Source organism: Ailuropoda melanoleuca, chromosome 6, assembly GCF_002007445.2.
Source record: "Ailuropoda melanoleuca isolate Jingjing chromosome 6, ASM200744v2, whole genome shotgun sequence".
NCBI lineage: Eukaryota > Metazoa > Chordata > Mammalia > Carnivora > Ursidae > Ailuropoda > Ailuropoda melanoleuca.
In genome coordinates, this window is record NC_048223.1 from 36,484,043 (window position 1) to 36,503,713 (window position 19,671).

The 19,671-nt window shown below is 39.5% G+C and overlaps 1 protein-coding gene across 1 annotated transcript in view; it reads left to right on the top strand.

Annotated features, from left to right (window-relative positions):
- Positions 1-19,671, top strand: part of SCN11A (sodium voltage-gated channel alpha subunit 11) — an 87,294-nt gene that overhangs the window by 55,011 nt on the left and 12,612 nt on the right. The window contains exons 16-23 of the mRNA XM_002930005.4: positions 139-252; positions 1,306-1,420; positions 3,463-3,617; positions 6,557-6,730; positions 12,007-12,108; positions 12,576-12,845; positions 13,531-13,584; positions 16,265-16,406. Of these exons, the coding sequence (XP_002930051.1) occupies positions 139-252; positions 1,306-1,420; positions 3,463-3,617; positions 6,557-6,730; positions 12,007-12,108; positions 12,576-12,845; positions 13,531-13,584; positions 16,265-16,406 (1,126 nt within the window). The remainder of the gene's footprint in view (positions 1-138; positions 253-1,305; positions 1,421-3,462; positions 3,618-6,556; positions 6,731-12,006; positions 12,109-12,575; positions 12,846-13,530; positions 13,585-16,264; positions 16,407-19,671) is intronic.

A 19,671-nucleotide genomic window follows, 5' to 3' on the forward strand; every position in this document is an offset into this window, starting at 1 on the left:
TTTTATGTTGAGTTTCTCCAGGAGCAGTTTTAACAAGTAAGAAGAAAAAAAGTAATAATGTCACAATTCAAACTTGTTTTATCTCAAGTGAGATGCCCAGGAAGAATATTAATCTTACTCTGTGCTTTTTGGTGTCAGGACTTTGAACTCCACCAGACGACCAAGAAGTCCATCAGCCCAGGAACTCAAAGTGTGGAAATTGAGGTGTTCTCTGAAGATGACATATGTTTGTCAGAACAGGATCCCCAAAAGGTAATTTTCCCAGGGTGTTCCAAAAGGAACACGTAGCTTATCCATACACATTCTCCAACCTAGCCACTATGGCTATCAAGATTAAAATATCAGGATTAATGCAGAGCAAACTGCCAGAATCAGATCTTAAGCAAAGGCCAGGGTTTCTTAACCTCTCCACTATGAAGTTTGGGGCATGATAATCCCTCCTTGTGCTGGGCTGTTCTGTCTGTTGTAGGGTGTTTAGCAGCATCCATGACATCTACCCACTCGATGTCGATAGTATCCCCCAGTTGTGAAATCGAAAGTGTCTTTAGACATTGTCAGCATGTCTCCTGGAGGGCAAAATAATGAGAACCACCAAAACAATGAGTCTAGACTCATTCGGCTCTGGAGTCTAGACCTATTATTCCAGGAATTGAAAGAGCTAAAAATTAGTCTCAGTCAAATAGCCTTCACCTCATCACCCAGCCTTCCTATCTGGAGTTAGGTAGTATCAGAGATATGATTTGTAGGGAGGAAAAAGTTGAGATATTGTGTCTTTATATATCTCACCTTTTTTCAGCCAGGGGAGAGCAGTTAGAGAATTCTATCCTAAAATCAGAGCTAGTCAGAGTATTTTATTTATTTATTTTAAATTTTTTATTATGTTATGTTAGTCACCATACAGTACATCATTAGTTTTTGATGTAGTGTTCCATGCTTCATTGTTTGGATATAACACCCAGTGCTCCATGCAATATGTGCCCTCCTTAATACCTATCACCGGCCTGTCCCAATCCCCCACCCCCCTCCCCTCTGAAGCCCTCAGTTTGTTTCCCAGACTCCATAGTCTCTCGTGGTTCGTTACCCCTTCTGTTTACCCCAACCCCTTCATTCTTCCCTTCCTGCTATTTCTTAGAGCATTTTAAAAAGCACTCAGTGAGAGGGATACTTTCTAGATACACTAATACCTAGAATCCTTTGCCCAGCTAGCTTCATGCCTAAAAAGTTATACACTAAGGTATTAGGTGCTACCATTGTGAGAGTCAGTCTTGGTAAATGATTCCCATTTTCCTTTGTTCTGTTGTCCAGAAGTGTGATACTACCAGTGTGCTCTCAGAATGTAGCACCATTGATCCACAGGATCCCTTTGGGCGGGTACCTGAAATGGTTCCCAAAAAAGAACCGGAGAGATGTTTTCCCAAAGGTAAGTGGCAGTATTCCTGCATCCAGTTCACAGAACATTTGGATGAGATTCTGTTGTTCTTGGAAGCGCTATGATTTTGATAGATGCCTTCTTTCTACTTCTACTGGAGACAGAAGTGAAGAGAGGGCATCTATAGGTTCTTGGGGCCATTATCAGATCCAGGCAAAGGAGATTTCAGAAATTCTTGATTAAGGTGGGCTTAACTAACACAGCCTAACAATCAGAGCAGAAACTGTAGAAAACTTTCCTCTAGAAAACTCTTCTCACTGGGCCAATATGTCTGCCACTTTCTATAGCCCCCAGTACATCTGTTGTCAAGATGTAGTTGAGGTGGTAGTCCAAGGGAAGCTGACCATAAGTCCAGGGTTGAATGGAGCCCTGCCAGACCCTCAATACATCCCTCAAGATTTTTTTCTGGAAGAAGGATAATATTGTAGTTAGGAGCTTTGGCTCTGAGCTCAGTTCTGGCCTCCTTATTTACTAGCTGTATGGCTTGTTCAATTTACTTAGCTTCTCTATGCTTTATTTATAAAATGGCTATAATAGTATATACTGGAAAGAATTATTGTTGGTCTTAAATGAGTGAATGTAAATCACCTAGAAGAATATCTGGCTCATAATAAGCAATCAATAAATGCAGTCTTTCCTGATTCCTTGAGTGGATATAGTGGTTCCTTTCTATGTGTCTTTATTATTTCCTATATTCATTGTGGGAAATTTATTTGTTTCTGTCTCTCTTGTGAGGTCCTTAGAAACTTAGGCACTGATTTAATCAATATTGTATCTCTAGTGTAAGAATGGAATCTTGCCCAGATTATGGGCTCAACATAGATAGAGACTTGAATGAATGAATGAATCTAAAATTAAAATTTCTTTTTAAAATTTTTATTTATATTTATTTATTTTTAATGATTTTTTATTATATTATGTTAGTCACCATACAGTAAGTTTGACACTAGATTGGTCTCAGAATGGACACCAAGAATGAGTTTCAAACTTATTCCAGGTTGTTTGACAACCCCCCAACTGCCCATGGGGTCAGTGGTCAGGCTGGGGATAAACTACTGTTAGTTATCCTGACTTACATTTGGATGCTTGAGGTGTGTACAGGACGTCAACAGTGAGGTTGGAGAAGAAAGGTTGGTTTCTAGAAGAAGGGAGGAATGGCATAAAAGACAGGAAAGAAAGCCTTTTAGGGAGATTAACCTATTGATGTTCTGAACGGTGGAAGAGGGCAGGGACAGACTGAGGAAACCTCATAGTAGCTTAGGAAGATGATGTGGAAAGGAGTGGAATGTTGTGATCACCATGAAATTAACCTCCATGGAACTTGGAGGATGGGTGAAGGAGACAAGGTGAGAAGGGTGATGTAATTCATGCTGAAGGCTAGTGTAAACGCCTTAGCTATGTGTAAATTCCTTGACAATTGATCAGATTGTGTGGTTTGGGTTGTTCATAGAGCCTGTGCCCATCCTTGCCTCATTCCCCTCAGTCCTTAGGACACTGTTTACTGTTGCCAAAAGAAATTGCTGCATGACAAACAGCCATGAAGTCTCAGTGGCACACAATAATAAACATGTGTCTACATGACTCCACTCATCAAGGCTGGTTATTTCTACTGATTTTGGCTGGCTTTATTCATATGAGTGATAATGACTGGGAGTTGTCCAATCTGGCCTGGGCTTAACTGGGCCCCTTGGCTTAACTGTGTCCCTTGGCTCTGTACCACATGTCCATTCTCCTTCTCCTGAAACCAGTGGACTGGCGCAAATATTCCTCTCTTTACGGAGATGGTGCCAGAGAGCAAGTGGCCTTTCAAGGCCAAAGCTCAGAACTGGTGTGTATGATTCTCACTCTGCTCTATTGGCTAAATCAAGTTACATGGCTGAGCCCAGATTCAGAGGTTGCAAAATGACTCCACCTCTTCAGTGGGAAGAATTGCAGAGGTAAGGGACATGCATAAAGGGAGGGGTGAAGAGTTAGGGTTATCAGTGCAGTTCTTTACAGACACTAAGATTAATGCTACTGCTCATTCTTTGCAGGCCTGGGTCACTGCTTCCCATGCTGTGCCATAGACAAGAGAAAGTCCCCCTGGATCATTTGGTGGAACCTGCGGAAAACTTGCTACCAAATAGTGAAACACAGCTGGTTTGAGAGTTTTATTATCTTTGTGATTCTGCTGAGCAGTGGGGCACTGGTAAATTATCACAGTCTTGTGGGGACATTGGGCATCAGGTGGCTAGGCAACATTCTGACATGGGGCTGTGAATATGGGGAGGCAGAAGTGGGATCTTTGCTGCTGGTTCCCCTTGAGGGCAGGATTTTGTGCAACTTCTGGAGTCCAGCTCCACCTGGGAAGTCCCAAGCCAAAGACACTTTACTTATGGGGAAGCATGATTCAAATCAACACTTTAAAGTGGCTACTGGAGTCTGGCCCTGAACCCCATGCCTGACCCTCATTCTTGGAGAATTTCTAGACATTTTCACTCTATTCTACATGTTTCTTCCTCTAGACAGCAATATTCTTACCTCTCCTTCCTGGAAAACCATAATGCTGGTTTCCTAAAGGTAGAACATTAGGAGGAGAAGGCTACGGGTCCAGATTTGGACATAATAATTTGTCTTGGTATTGTCCATCAGTCATGGTCCCTTGAGAGGAGAGACAAACAGATACTGCTTTATTCACATAGCAGCTCCTTCCAGATCGAGGTGTAGTGGTCCCAGTAAGGTTTGGAAATAACTAAATCCATGCCTCCAATAGCATGTAGTCATAAACTCCTTCCTGCTCTCTCTCCTCACCTTTTGGTCCTTCTTGCCTCCCTTACTTGAGTAATTGCATATTCTTTCTTATCACCTACATGTTTCTCTCTTTTTCTCTCCCCCTTCTACTTTATATTTTCCCTTAAAATGGCCATAATATAGAATCAAACTCTCTTACTATTTGTTGTGTAAGTGAATGGAGTCTTAGGTTCCCCCTTATCGATTTAGAATCACAGAACATTTCATAGTAAGTCACTAGCAATTAGAAGGGACATGGAAATGTCTTGCTTCTTCACTATTGCCGTCCTGGTTAGTGCTTTACACTTATGTGATCTCTGGGTGAAAGGAGATGAGCACACATTGGGGCCCACCAGAGCCTATGATCAGCACACATCTCCATTTATCTACTTACTACAGTATAAATTATTTCTCAAGCTAAAGAACAGTAAATTTTTCTAAACCATGCCAGAGAACTCTCTTAATTATTTTTATTGCTTATCCTTGGTCTAGGATTCCTTGTCGCCTTCTGGTGCTCACATTTGCACTGGCTGTTTACTCTTATTCAAGTAATAGGGTTCTTTAATTTATTCCACAAATGATAATTGGTGTCTACCAAGCCCTGTGTTTGTAAGTGGGAAAGCATGGTGTTGTCAGAAGGTCAAGGACACATGATACCATCCTCCTAGTTCTCATCTGCCTTCTGATGAGGCAAGTGTAGGTTGGGCAGAGCAAGACTGAACACACAATGCAGAGGGTTCGAGGAGAAGGACTCAGGTCCTGTTTCACTTTACAGATTTGTAGACAAATGGAGACAAGAAGCATCTAGTCCCTTGCCACTGCCTGTGGCATATGGATCAGCAGTCTCAGTATCACTTGGAAGCTTGCTAGAAATGCAGTCTTGGGCCCACCACAGACCCGCTGAATCAGAACCTAAGTGCTTTGGGACTCATTAGAGTTTGAGAAGCTCTTGTCTGAGCAACTGGGTAATATTGGGAGCTTTCTGGACAAGGAAATGGCCTCATTATAATGTGGGAGGCTCCAAAGTTCAGTTGCTGATATTGACCTAGTCTTTGATTGAGCAAAGTCCAATCTGCTGAGCCAGGTTGTTGCTCAGCTTCCAAAATGAGAGAGGAAATAAGCTTCCAGTACTATTCAGATTTGTCTCTCTTCAGGAGGCACAAAGACAAGTCCCTGACTTCCAGGAGCGTGAAGTCTAGTATGGAAGACAGATGGGGTCCAAGCAGTTATAGACCAAGGCCATAGTGACACTCAGAGAAGCAGTGGATGACATGGGGCCATGCAGAACAGGCACCTAATTGTCTTGGTGGAAGAAGGACAGTTTCCAAAGAAAATATCAACTGAAATGAGACTTTAACAATGATGAGGAGCCAGCAGAGGACAGGAAGCCCACTTAGGAGTTAGAAGTCAGATTGTTTTATTCTTTTGCATTCTTTTTCCCCAGGGCCATGGGACTATGAGATTATCTTAGTACCCAACAGCAGGACCAATTTTTTTCTTACCTTCAGTGTTTGCCCAAATGTCATGACAGGTTAAGTACCAGGGAGACTTATCTTCTTTTTTTCATTCTCAGTAATTCTATAAAGGCCAAAAGGACTGCTTCTACTCTAGTTATATAGACCCCAGAGTATCACATACACATTTCAGTTGAGGGGGATGTTTGGATGTAGCATGAAAAGGGGTCTCTCCAGAGGCTAGGATGTCTCACTTTCATGATCACACTCAACAAATGTTTAATATTCAGGGTAATTTACACTGGAAGCTCTAGCTCAGAGCTTCCCAAACTTTTGCATGTCTTGGTACACAAAAAATGGGCACATACATTGGGAGCCCTGGGGTAAGTCATAAGGCTGTTTGTTGTAGATTGTTGGCCTCAGAGTTGGCAAAATATATAGTGTAGACTAAGGTGTTTGGAACTAAGGTGTTACGAGCAATGGAGAGCCTCTATATAGAGCCACTAAGGTAACTAAGAGGATGAAAGAGATGGAATATGCCATTGGGTGGTTCTGGAAAAGTTGGCAAGATATCCTTAGCAAGAGTTGAAAGATCAAGAAGACCAGGAAATTGTGTGGTGATCTATTAGGAAAATATTTTCATATTTCAGGGATCAGTGATGAGAGCCTAGGGAGCTATTGTGGCAATAGGAGTCTAGAAATAGAATTTCCCTTCTTCCAGTTTTATTTACTCAAGGAATTTATTCCACTGGGAAATTTCAATCTTAATACTTTTTGAGCAAAACCTTGTCACCAAAAGAGATTCTAGTTTATTCAAATAAGGAAGAAAAATTAAAAAGTAAGGTCAGCGAGTAGTTCTAAGCAAATACTCAACCTGGCCTATGGCTATGCTTTATCATTTCAGGTATTTGAAGATGTTCACCTTGAGAAACGACCCAATATCCAAGCATTACTAAATTGTACTGACCATATTTTCACATACATTTTTATCCTGGAGATGGGTCTAAAATGGGTGGCCTTTGGATTTGGGAAGTATTTCACCAGTGTCTGGTGCTGGCTTGATTTCATCATTGTGATTGTAAGTTTACCATCTCTGTGTTCCATGCAGCAGGGGTTGGGGTAGGGGAGGGGAAGATACCATAAGGAAGCTGCTTTTCCTGTGTGCCTTATTTGGGTACCCCTCCAAAATATTTTTCTTCACAGTACTTGTAGGTAGTTGTCATTTATCCATCAGCAGTCCTGTTTGTCCTGGATCTTATTCCTCACACTGCACTTCATATTCTCACTACCCCAATACTTTCCATGATGGCACTCATCCACTTCTCTCCATAAGCACTGCTTATGTCTGATGTATACATAGAATAACTTTGAGTGTCCCACCCTTCTTCCAACTTTCTATTTTCTCTCAAAACTTCTCAAAGCAGGTGAGCAGCCAACAGACTAGGCTGGTCTCCATCTTAATTGCCAAGCAACATAAGAGGATTATTCACATACATTCTTTCATTTAATCTGCACAACAATGTTCTGAGTTAAGCAGAGTCATACATTACCTACCACATTACAGATAAGGAAACTTGAAGCTCAGATGGTCAGCAACTTGTTTCAGATGAAACTGGAATTCACACCTTGGTCTGTGTTATGCTAAGGCTAATAATAATACATCACATTTATCGAGTGCTTTCTCTATGCCAGGTACTCTGCCATATGCTTCATAAGCATTCTTTCTTTTAGTTATCACAACCACTCCATATGGTAGGTACTATTATTTTTTCTCATATACACAAGGAGAAACTAAGTAATAGAGAGGTTAAGAAACATGTCAAAAATTGGCCTGCTAGAAGTGTTGGAGATGAAACTCAAACCCAGTAAGCCTTACTCCGAAGCCCTTGATTTTAACATCTATATTCTTTCTACCATGTGCTATTAGTTAGACTTTGTCCCTGCTATTTAAAGAAGTAGACATGACAAATGCATAAGCATAAGCCATGTGGTCAACATAGCAACTGGAGAAACATAATGTTGTTAATGTTGTTGTTGGACACAAGTAGGCATGTGATTCAGGCATTTTAAAAAAGCATCAGTAACATGGGAGCTCCAACAGCAATAATAAAAAAGAATAAAAATATCCACATGTCTGTAAACCCTATCAGTTTGCAAGGTGACTGCACCCATTATCTTATAGTATAGTGAAGAACCCATAAGACAGTGGACAGATAATTGGTATCTCCATTCTACGGACCTGTGGTCTACTGACCTAAACTCAGGAAACTGATCCTAAAGTTATCTTGTCTGTTCTCTTTCTGTGTAACCTTAGGCAAAGTACTTCCCCCTTTTGATAAGTCTTCACCTTAATGAAAATGAGAGTATAGACTACAAATTGCCCAAATTAGACCAGATACAAATAGAAAACATAACTCTAACAATAACCATTTAAAATATCAAAACAGTAGTTCAATACCACACTGTCAAAAAAGGGCACCAGGCACAGATGGTTTTACAGGCAAGTTTTACCAAACTTTCAAGGAATAGTGCTATATACTGAAATGTTTGCATCCCCTAAAATTCGTATGTTGAAACCTAACCACCGATGTATTCGTATTTGGAGGTGGTACCTTTGGGAGGTGATTAGGTTATGAGGGCAGTGCCCTCATGAATGGGGCTAGTGATGTTATCAAAGAGACCCCACAGAGCTTCCTCACCCCTTCTGCCATGTGAAGACATAGGGAGAAGAAAACTATCTATGAGTCAGGATGTGCTCTCTCACAAGACCCTGAATCTGCTGGCACCTTGATCTTGGACTACCTAGACTCTAGACTGTGAGAAGTAAATTTCTGTTATTTACAAGCAGCCCAGGCTTTGATATTCTGTTATTGCAGGCTGAACTAAGATAAATAGTTAACCCCAACCTTATTCAAATTGTTACAAAGAATTAAGAAAGAGGAAGCTTGCAAACTTTATTGGATAAGTATAATCTTGGTAACAAAATGAATGGAACAAAGATGAGTAGAACAAGAAAAGAAATAATCTTGTAAATATTTATTTTTATAAATCCCAAAGTACTTGATAAGTATGGTCTACCATTACTATTATTAGCATTAGTATCATATAAACCAAGTTGTGAATCCCAGTTCCACCAGAAACAAGTTGCCAATCATCTGAGCTTCAACTTTCTTTGTCTGAAACATGGTAAGTGATATATAATGCTACTTAATTCAGAACATTATTGTGCAGATTAAATAAGAGAAAGTATGTAAATAATCCTTTTTAAAATTTTTTAAAAAAAATTTAGAGACAGCATGCAAGTGGGGGGTGGGGAAGGGACAGAGGGAGAGGGAGAAAGAGAATCCTAGCAGACTCCACACTCAGCACAGAGCCCATCACGGGTCTTGATCTTACAACCCTGAGATCATGACCTGAGCCGAAGTCAAGAGTCAGATGCTCAACTGACTGAGCCACCCAGGTACTCTGTGAATAATCCTTTTATGTTGCTCATTAATCAACATTATATAAAATGACCTTTATAGTTTTGAAGTAGAAAATATAAACACGGTCACAAAAAATATATATCTAAATTCAACTATATCAAAATGTAAAACTTTTGGTTTTTTTTCAATAGAATTGTAATTATAAAGACAGGCTAGAGCCTGGAGACAGACTTGCCATATGCATAACAGAAAATTATTATGCATAGTATATAAAGACTCTCTACAGATCAACAAGAAAAAGACAACTTAATGTAAGAATGGGAGAAGGATGCAAACAGGTAATTCACATAAGGAACACAAATTACAAATAAATATATGAAGAAATACACACTAGCTTTTTCACCAGTTAGCATAGATGCGCATATTGAAATAAGAGACTTTGTATTATTTGTCAGACTGACAAAAATTTTAAAGTTGGATAATCTCTAATACTGAGAAGGATATAAGAAAATGGAATTTCTAATCACTGCTAACAATTTAATTGGTAACAGTTATTTTAGGGAAAATTTTGCACATTAAGTAAAATTACAAATGCACCCAATTTATTATCCAGAAATACTATGTCTAGTTATACATCTATGGAGAACTCTTGTGTATGTATGCAAGAAAAATGCACACATCTGTCCAGTTTGTTGTTCATAATAGCAAAGAATTGGAAATAACCTAGATATACACCAAGGGGGAATGGATCCATAAAATATGAATATTTTTATCCTGTAATATTTTATAACAGTTAAAAGGAACAAACCACAAGAATATGTATATCAAAATGGTGAATGTCATAACAGTTCAGAGTAATAAATGCAAGTTAGATAGAAAAAAAGATAGAACCAGCAGAAGAGTTCCCACCTTAAGAGTACTATAGAGTGGGAAATAATGTGAGCATTTTTATGTCTGCATGTCTCATCAATGCTTCCCAATTTGGTGGAATAGCCTAAGGATAACCTTATCAGCTGAAAAGGTGTACAGTGTCCCTCTAGAGACCCTTCTTCCCCACCTGCGATAACAGTTATTTGGTAAAGTCAGAAGAACTGCTGAACTGTGCCATCCTTTTCCCTCTGGCTAGGAACAAGGAAATATTTGTGGAAAATCTGCTGAAATAACTTTCCCAACAGGCAGCGCTACTACAAACAAGAGAACAAACAAAATGCCTATTTTAGAAAACCTTTATAAAGAGTTTATTTAGGGGCGCCTGGGTGGCACAGTGGTTAAGCGTCTGCCTTCAGCTCAGGGGCGTGATCCTGGCGTTCCGGGATCGAGCCCCACATCAGGCTCCTCTGCTATGAGCCTGCTTCTTCCTCTCCCACTCCCCCTGCTTGTGTTCCCTCTCTCGCTGGCTGTCTCTATCTCTGTCCAATAAATAAAATCTTAAAAAAAAAAAAGAGTTTATTTATTTATTTGACNTCCCCCTGCTTGTGTTCCCTCTCTCGCTGGCTGTCTCTATCTCTGTCCAATAAATAAAATCTTAAAAAAAAAGAGTTTATTTATTTATTTGATAGAGAGAGAGAGAAAGAGAGCATAAGCAGGCGGAGGGGCAGGCAGAGGGAGAGGGAGAAGCAGGTTCCCCGCTGAACAGAGAGCCCAACGTGCGGCTCGATCCCAAGATCCTGGGATCGTGACCTGAGCCAAAGGCAGGCACTAAACTGACTGAGCCACCCAGGCACCCCTGGAAAACCTTTATAAATAAAAGCATTTTGAATTTATGGTGATTTTTTTTTAAAAAAATGATTACACATTTTAAAATTTTGTTATTCTGCCATATTAACTCACTTAATTTCTCCCAATTTGCTAGTATTTTACTACGACAATGAGATTGGTAGGGGACTGATTTTAGATAATCATGAACTCTGATATCAGCATGGTCAGTCATATGATAATTCACTTCCTGTCCTGCTGAGCAACCCTTCTTTCAAGTTCAACCTCTGAAGGCTCTGCATTATCAGTAAGAATGACTAGAATCTGTGAATAGCGGTCTTCAATTTAAGCTCATTATAGTTAAGTTTCAATTTAGTGTGTTTGCAGAGCTTTCCACTCCTTAGTTCTGACCCATTGGGAAGAAGTATGTTGGGAGAGAAAATTGGATTTAATTCCTCCAAAGGAGGCATTTGAGTGAGGGGAAATATTCGCAAACAGTTTATTATTTTCTTGTAACTTTTTATTATATCATTTTAAACTTAAAGAAAAGTTGCAAGAAATAGTGTAAAGAACCCCTTATACTCTTTCCCCAGGTTCATGAATTATTAACATTTCACCCCATTTGCTTTGCCATTTTCTCTCCATTTTTCATTCTAAATTGCTTGAGATTAGGTTGCAGGCACCACACTTCTTTACCCCTGAACATTCCAGTGTGTATTTCCTAAGAAAAAGGTTATTGTCTCGCAGTTACAGCACAATTATCAAAGTTAGGAAACTTAACATGACTCAATAGCAAAACCCATATCCATTTTCAAATTTTGTCAATTGTTTCAACAAGGTCCTTTATGGATAATTCTTTCTATCCATCCACCTTGGCTCCCCTCACCTCCCCCCAAGCCAGGATCCAATTCAGGACCCCAACTGACACAACATTGTCATGTCCCTTTGGTTTCCTTTAACTCACAACAATTTCTCAGCTTTTCTTTGTCTTTCATTAAATAAATAATGTAAATGCATTGTCCTCACCTGTATGGGCTGTAGCTTTGGCAAGCAAGGAGAAAAATAGCCTCTTCACTTGCCCTCCCACTTCCAGCAGGGGCTGACTGCTTTCTGTTTCTGGATAATCCACTGAAGACACCGTGTGTCTGCCTCTCAGAATGAGGGCTGCCAGTCCCTGACTGGCTTCCCTGGAAACCAAGTCAGGTACACTACCTGTGGCTTCTCTTCTCACCAGGTCTCTGTGACCAGTCTCATTGACTTAAAGAGCTTGAAGTCCTTCCGGACCCTAAGAGCCCTGAGGCCCCTACGAACATTGTCCCAGTTCGAAGGAATGAAGGTACATTCTTCAGATAGATGGGAGGAAGTTCAGGGAGAGGTGGAAGAGCCAACTGCTCTTCTTGGGCTGGGCTTCCATTAAATTGCCAAGCTTTTCCTGGGCTCCTTCCCATCCAGTCCACTGCTTAGAATTTGAGAGATGGAGGAGAATTTAAGATATAGTATCCATTCTGTGGTAGCCAAGATGGGCTCTGATTTCCTTTCAATCCTAGGGCAGGTGTCCCATAAGCCTGTAACACTGTCATCAAAGGACACTTCTCGTGATCCTCAGTGATAAAGAAAGACCCTTTATGTATGGAGCTGAGAGCAGGGCTTGTCATAGGATACAGGGCTGGGGGAGTTGGAGGTAGAAATTAAAGACAGAGCTCCAAGAAGTCCAGTCCCACATATCAGGCCCATCTTGAGATCCACAGCTTGGTGAATCCCATGCATCTGTTATGTTTTTCTTCTTCTTTTTTTTTTTTTAAGGTTGTAGTCAATGCTCTCATAGGTGCCATACCTGCCATTCTGAATGTTTTGCTTGTCTGCCTCATTTTCTGGCTGATATTTTGTATCCTGGGAGTAAACTTCTTTTCTGGAAAATTTGGAAGATGCATTAATAGAACAGATATAAACTCAGTTATAAATCACAGCACTGTTGCAAGCAAAACTCAGTGTGAAAGTGGAAATTTATCTTGGGTCACCCTTCCAGTCAACTTTGACAATGTGGGAATGGCTTACCTTGCCCTGCTGCAAGTGGTAAGTGCTGTTGGTATGTTTTTCACTGTGAGGAGAGAAACCTTAAAAGAAGCATAAATCATTTCTCAGTTTAATAAAAATACACTGACTCCATTGAGATAGTAGAATCAAATCCCAATTTCCCATGTGGAAGACGATGCCCTCTGGAATTGTTCCCCATTGAGCATCTCCAACTTTACTGTCTACTGAGCCTCAACCTCCAAGCAATGCTCTTTTACATCTCACCCTGTCCTATATGGTTCCTTACTCTCCAGACCTCCAGACAAAGAGGACTGGAGACTCAGATGCAAAGCCACACCATTAGTAGCACTTCTCTGTTGGAAGTCAGTCCCCTGGTCAAACCACAGTTGTCAGGTCTTAGGCAGACAGTGCAAACATGTGGCATCAGGAAAGCCTCAGCCAGGCTCTTTCCAGCAATTGTTACACAGCCTCTCTAGAAAATTTTAAAGCAGAAATTCCTTTAAAAAAAACTTTTTATCTTGTACAAATGAAGAAGAAAAAAAACCCAAGATACCCATTTTTTTAGTTCCCTTCTACTGTTCTTTTATCTGGACATTCTGTCCTGGACATTCGGTCCTGTCCATCTATATACATCTGCCCAGCGGGCCTTGCTTGCTGTTGTATGGCACTTGTCTGTTGATAGCAAGTCTATAATTATGTTCATGTTTATTTGCTTTTGTTACAGGCAACATTTAAGGGCTGGATGGATATTATGTATGCAGCTGTTGATTCCAGAGGGGTGAGCTTTTGTTCTACCATGTTCTAGAGAGCTAAGGTCAAATCAGGGATATCATGACTGCACACACAGTCTAGAACTTCCCACATCATATTTCCACCAGCAAGCGTTCTGTGCCTTGTTTTCCTTGGGACAATGACTATGACATAGGGGTAAAAGAGGTTCTTACTCATCTTACATCCCATCTTGCTCCAAAGTCCAGTCCTGTTTCTCCATAGCGACCAGGGAGAAACCTCTCATGAGAAACCTCTCATGGAGGAGCCAGAAACAATAGAATCACAGAATGCCTTGATTTTCCTCTCTGGCTTCTTTTTCAACTGGGTATTCAGGCAGAAACCAAATTTCAAAAGGCACTAGCCCTGAACTGTTGGAAAACCTTACAGCTGGACTACGGTCTGATAAGAGAGACCTTCTCATGGTTCATTTCCATGTTCCAGCTGGGAAAATTGAGAATTGGAAAGGAAGAGTGTTGCCCAAAGCCATGGAGTGAGCAAATGGTTGAATCAAGAATGGAATCAGCATTGTTTATTTTTTTCCTGTAATCACACACGTGTTGTTGCTCTGAGAATCCGCAGAGTTGATGCCTGACACATAGTAGGTTTGTGAGCCTTTAGTGGCAGTGGAGGTGGTATGAGAAGTGGGTTATTTATTTTTTTTAAATGTAGGCTCCATGCCCAGTGTGGAGTCCAACATGGGGCTTGAACTCATGACCCTGAGATCGAGACCTGGGCTGAGATCAAGAGTCAGATGTTTGACTGAGCCACTCATGCATGCCAAGAAATGTTATAGTAGTAGTAATGGAGGCAATTTATAACTAAGACAGTATTTTAAAATATTAATGTGCTTTTTTTTTTTTTTTGGTCTCTTGAATACATGACCTTCACCTTAGTTTAACTTAGGCATCCATGTGCCTTGAGGTGGAGATGGGAGATGGGGAGGAAATCTTATGCAGATGTATGTAGGAAGAGGTGTGTGACTTACATGTTCTCTGAATGAATGATATGTGAGTGGAGGTGTATGGAGGGATTCCCATCCTGATGCTGGTCCTGGGACATTATAGCTGGTGTGTATGTACTGGCTTCTAGCATGATGATGCCCTTGTCTGTGTGATCACAGAGAATCTTGTTGGTCTCAAATATTGGTGAAACCATGGGCCTTTCTCCCCACTCAATTCCTCCTGGCCTCAAACACTGACTCTCTGCCATGTCCTCTACATGGTCCCCGGGCCCAGCAGTCTACTCCCATCTCTTGCCAAAAGCCCATCATGGCAGGCTTTGGACATCAACTCCATGTCCAAGCCTCATGAAAACTGAAAAATTTGAGGGACTTTCTCTGTCTAATTATGCTACTCTAGCCTCTTAAGTCATCCTGCCTGTGCAGTGTATCCCAGGCCTTCCCAGCAGCAGCTTCCTCTTAGAAAAATACAGAATTTGAGCAAGAATATCCTCTTTATATCCCCATGTTATCTTCAGTTTACTGAGTCCCAAGTCCCTTCTCCAACCTAAAGAGGGTGAATAAGGACACACATCTCATGGCTCTGATGTTCTCTGTCTCTCTCTTTCTTTTTCTGACAATTCCCTAGGTACAAGAGGGGTGATCTTTTGTCTTTCTTCTTCCTATATGAATCTCTCTTTGCAGGATAGTCTGCTATATAATCCTATTTTAAATGTCAGATGCTGACAGTGATTCTTTCTTTTCACTGTATTGTTTCTGTACTAATGCCTACCCCTAGTTCAAACAAATGGACATCTCAAGCCAACTGACACTAAGGTCATGTACTCTTCAAGGCAAAAGAAAAATATTTTCAAATACTACCTTCATTACATTAGTCTGTGAGTGTTGAATAACAAATATCATAAAAACATTCAACAGGTGATAGAGCTATCAACACTCATAGCTATATCTTTGAACGTGATCTGGAGAAAGAAAAGAGAAATTGTCCTGCCACCTATGTCCAAACTGCATAAAGCCAATGACAATGTGAAGAACTTGGATGAAAGGGATTTTGTATGCTTTCGGTCATACTCTGAGTTGGGGGAACTTGGTTGTAGTCCATTTTTGTGTCTGTTCTATAGCTTGACTATTCATTCATTCATCCATCCATCCATCCATCCATCCATCCATCCATCCATCCAAACATTCATTCAATGTGTATTGAGAATCTACATGTCACAAAGTATACTAGGCCCTAGGAATTCAAGAGGGACAGGACACAACCACAGACTAAATACAACAGTGGGCTATAATATGAAGGATGTTATCATTCATCAAGAGCTGGTAGTCAGTCATCTGCGCCTGATGGGACTCTGCCCCTTCTCCAGTGGCCTCCTCTCCAGTCTGGCTCCCTCCAGTTATGTGTCCATATACACATCCTAGACACCTTCTCAAAGGACACATGTGATCACACCATTTCCCTCTCTTACGACCCTTTCATGGTTCTCCATTGCATAGAAGAAAAAACCTAACCCTCTTGTCACATCCTCTCCCCATTGCATGGTACCAGTCAAGCTTCTCTAGGGGAAACTGAAAGAGGGTTTCCCTGGAGAGGCCATGGCTGTTCAAGGGCCTGAATAGTTAATGCTACTGCTGAGAAACACTTTGGACTTCTAGATAAGGCAGTTAAGATGGCTTATAATTTTCTCCAGTAATTGTTTTCTTTTCTTGTTTAAAAAATCCCTAACAGAAAGAACTACAGCCAGGGTTTGAGGAACAACCAGAGAACTACCTTTTCTTCGTGGCTTTTATCATCTTTGGTTCATTCTTTACTCTGAATCTTTTTATTGGTGTTATTATTGACAACTTCAACCAACAGCAGAAAAAGATAAGTATGGGAGTTGTCCTGATTTGGTATTTTCACCTCTCTTTTCCAAAGGCTTGGATGGAACACAGTTCTAATCTAGATTGTTGTGCAAAGTAACCTTTATCATCTGCATGGGAACAAAGCCACCTGGAGAAGATTCTTGAAGATACGACTGAAAAGAGACTGAGCACAGCTGGGTTTTATTAAATCATTATTTTTACTTTTCATTCTACCCTCTTAAATGGAGGGCATTGTTAAACCCCAACAGAAAAACAAGTACGGGATTAGTATTTATGACACTGTAGTCATACTTAAGTACCTTTCAAGTGTACCTTGTTATCCAGGATGAAAAGAAAAAATCTCCTCTTCCAGCAAACTTGTGTCTTAGCTTCCAGCATATAAGTCTCAGCAGATTTATTGAACTTGGAAAGAAGATGTTTGAGGAAGTGGCAGGTTTTTTTAGGGAGATCTTTTTCTTCATGCATTGTAATAAACAGATGTTTATTTTTTTTCTGATTCCATAATTCATAGGGGATGTGTGGTAAATGTGGAAAATAAAGAAAGATTTAAAAAAAATTTTAACCACCCATAAGGTGACTACCAAATGATAACAATTTTAGATTAAGCTTCATCATTTTGACAATCTCTTCCAGTTATTTTCTCACTAAATATGTATGTATTTCTTGTACATGGTTGCAATTACATGATACTTTTAATTTTGTACCTTCCCCTCCTCCCCATTAGTTATGAGGCCATGTGATGAAATCATCTTTGTTATAAGAATTTTCAGGGCTAAATTGCATCCCATATTATGGATAAATAATAATTTATCTAAATCATTCCTTTCTTTTTCTGACATTAGATCATTTCCAAATTTCTTGCTCTTCTAAAACAATCATGAGCATTCTTGAAATTCTCTCTGTATCTGTGATTATTTCTTCAGGATAAGTTTCTAGAATTTAAGGCATTAAAGATATATTATCAAATAACCTTTTGGAAATGCTATGCTGGGTACTCTCCTTTTGCAAGATGTAAATATGCCTGTTTGCTCTGTTCTCACCATTCTTATTTTTATACTTTTTTTTAATAAAAAATTTTTATTATGTTATGTTAGTCACCATACAGTACATCCCAATTTTTTGATGTAAAGTTCCATGATTCATTACTTGCATATAACAACCAGTGCACCATGCAATACGTGCCCTCCTTACTACCCATCACCAGCATATCCCAGTCCCCCACCCCCCCTCCCCTCTAAAGCCCTCAGTTTGTTTCCCAGAGTCCATGGTCTCTCATGCTTCATTCCCCCTTCTTTTTACCCCCCTTCCTTCTTATACTTTTTATCATCTTTTCCAGCTTGATGGTAAAAGTATTATCTCATTGATTTATATTCATTTATTTGGTCATTTGTAAGGTTATACATTTTTTTCACAGATTGATGGCTGTACGTATTTCTCCCTTTGCCTCTTTTTTGAAGTCAAGATTGTCATCTTTTTCTTATGTTTTCAAATATTAAGTCTAATTTGTGACTTCTTATATTTCTATAATGACATTTTTAAATTTATAGACATTTAGTGTTTTTGTGGAGCCAGATTCCCAATCTTGTCCTTTTTGGCTTCTTCTCTTGCATGTAGGAACTGAATCCCAAAATCCTAAAACAGGGTAACTAAATATTCACCTTTGGTTTTCCTAATTATTTTTATGGATCTTCTTAATTTTTTTGAACTCTTGCAATCTATCCAAAATGTATCCTGATACTGATCAGCCTTCTTAGTATCTGCTGGGAGAGTCACTCATTGTCCTTCTGTAACTACATTGCTGCTGGTATTTGGAAGTGTGCTGTGTGGAGTCACCTCTGTAATATGCAGCTTGATTGCAATCAATCCTGGCAATTTGGATGTCAGACCTTGTGATTTTAGAGGGAAGCTTACATTTGAAATCACTCTTTTGATCAGGCCATGGCATTTTGTTTTGTTTTGCTCTACTTTTTATTATAGAAAATTTCTACTATGCACAAGAGTATACTTAAATGAACCTAAAAGATCCATCACCCAACACGTTTATTCACTTAAGAACATCTTTATGGCATCTGTGCCTTATCCAATCCTGTCACCAGATTTTTTTAATAAAACAAATGACATCACACTGTTTCAACCACAGATATTTCAAAACATATCTCTTTTTAAAGATAACCCAATTCCATTACCACACCTAAAAAGTTTAACATGAGTTCTCTAAATTTGTCAAATATCCAGCCAACATTCAAATTTCTTTGAGTCTCTCATTTTCATAAAATATTTATTCATTTATTCATTCTTTGATCGATTAATATTCTTTTTAAGTTAGGATTGAAATCAGGTCTTCCCATTTGATAGATTCCTTGCTCTCTGGAATGACAAGATATTCCAGGGCTAAATCATACCACTTTTGTGCCAGATCAAGAATCAGCCACTTCTCTAAGGAATCCTGGGTTTTTTTGGGGGGGGGGGAAGGTGGTATTCTGAGATCACAACCTGAGATGCTCATCGTCATTGCTTCAATGTTTTCTCAGTGGACAGTGCTTCTTCAAATTTAGGACTTCAAGGAAATGTATTTGGAAATAGGAATGCTAGTCATTCAAGTTCAGAACTACAAGGTTTTCACTTAACTTCTTCTCTAATAATAATCTGTATCTCCTCTTTTCCACACTGAGAAAACTGATTCTCATGGGCACAGGAAATAATAGAATTAAAAATTTCCATAATTACTCATTTTTGTTTTATCCCCCAACACACACATAGGACAGTCTCAGAATAATAGTATTAATACATACTACCATGATGAATGTAATTACTGAAGGCACTTGTATCTGCCAGGCATCCTGAAACAACCTGGTTAACTTCTAGTCACAACAACCAGACAAGAAAAATAAATGAGTCATCCATATTGTTAAAGAAGAAGTTACACCATCACTATTTGCAGATGACATGATACTATACATACAAAATCCTAGACTCCACCAAAAAACTACTAGAAGTAATAAGTGAGTTCAGTAAAGCTGCAGGACACATAATTAATATCCAGAAATTGGTAGCACTTCTATACACTAATTATGAAGTAGCAGAAAGAGAAACTAAGAAAACAATTCCATTTACAATTGTACTTAAAAGAATAAAATACCTAGGAATAAATTTAACCAAAGAGGTGAAAGACCCATACTCTGAAAACTAAAACATGGATGAAAGAAATTGAAGATGACACAAACAAATGGAAAGATATTCCATGCTTATGGATTAGAAGAATTAATATTA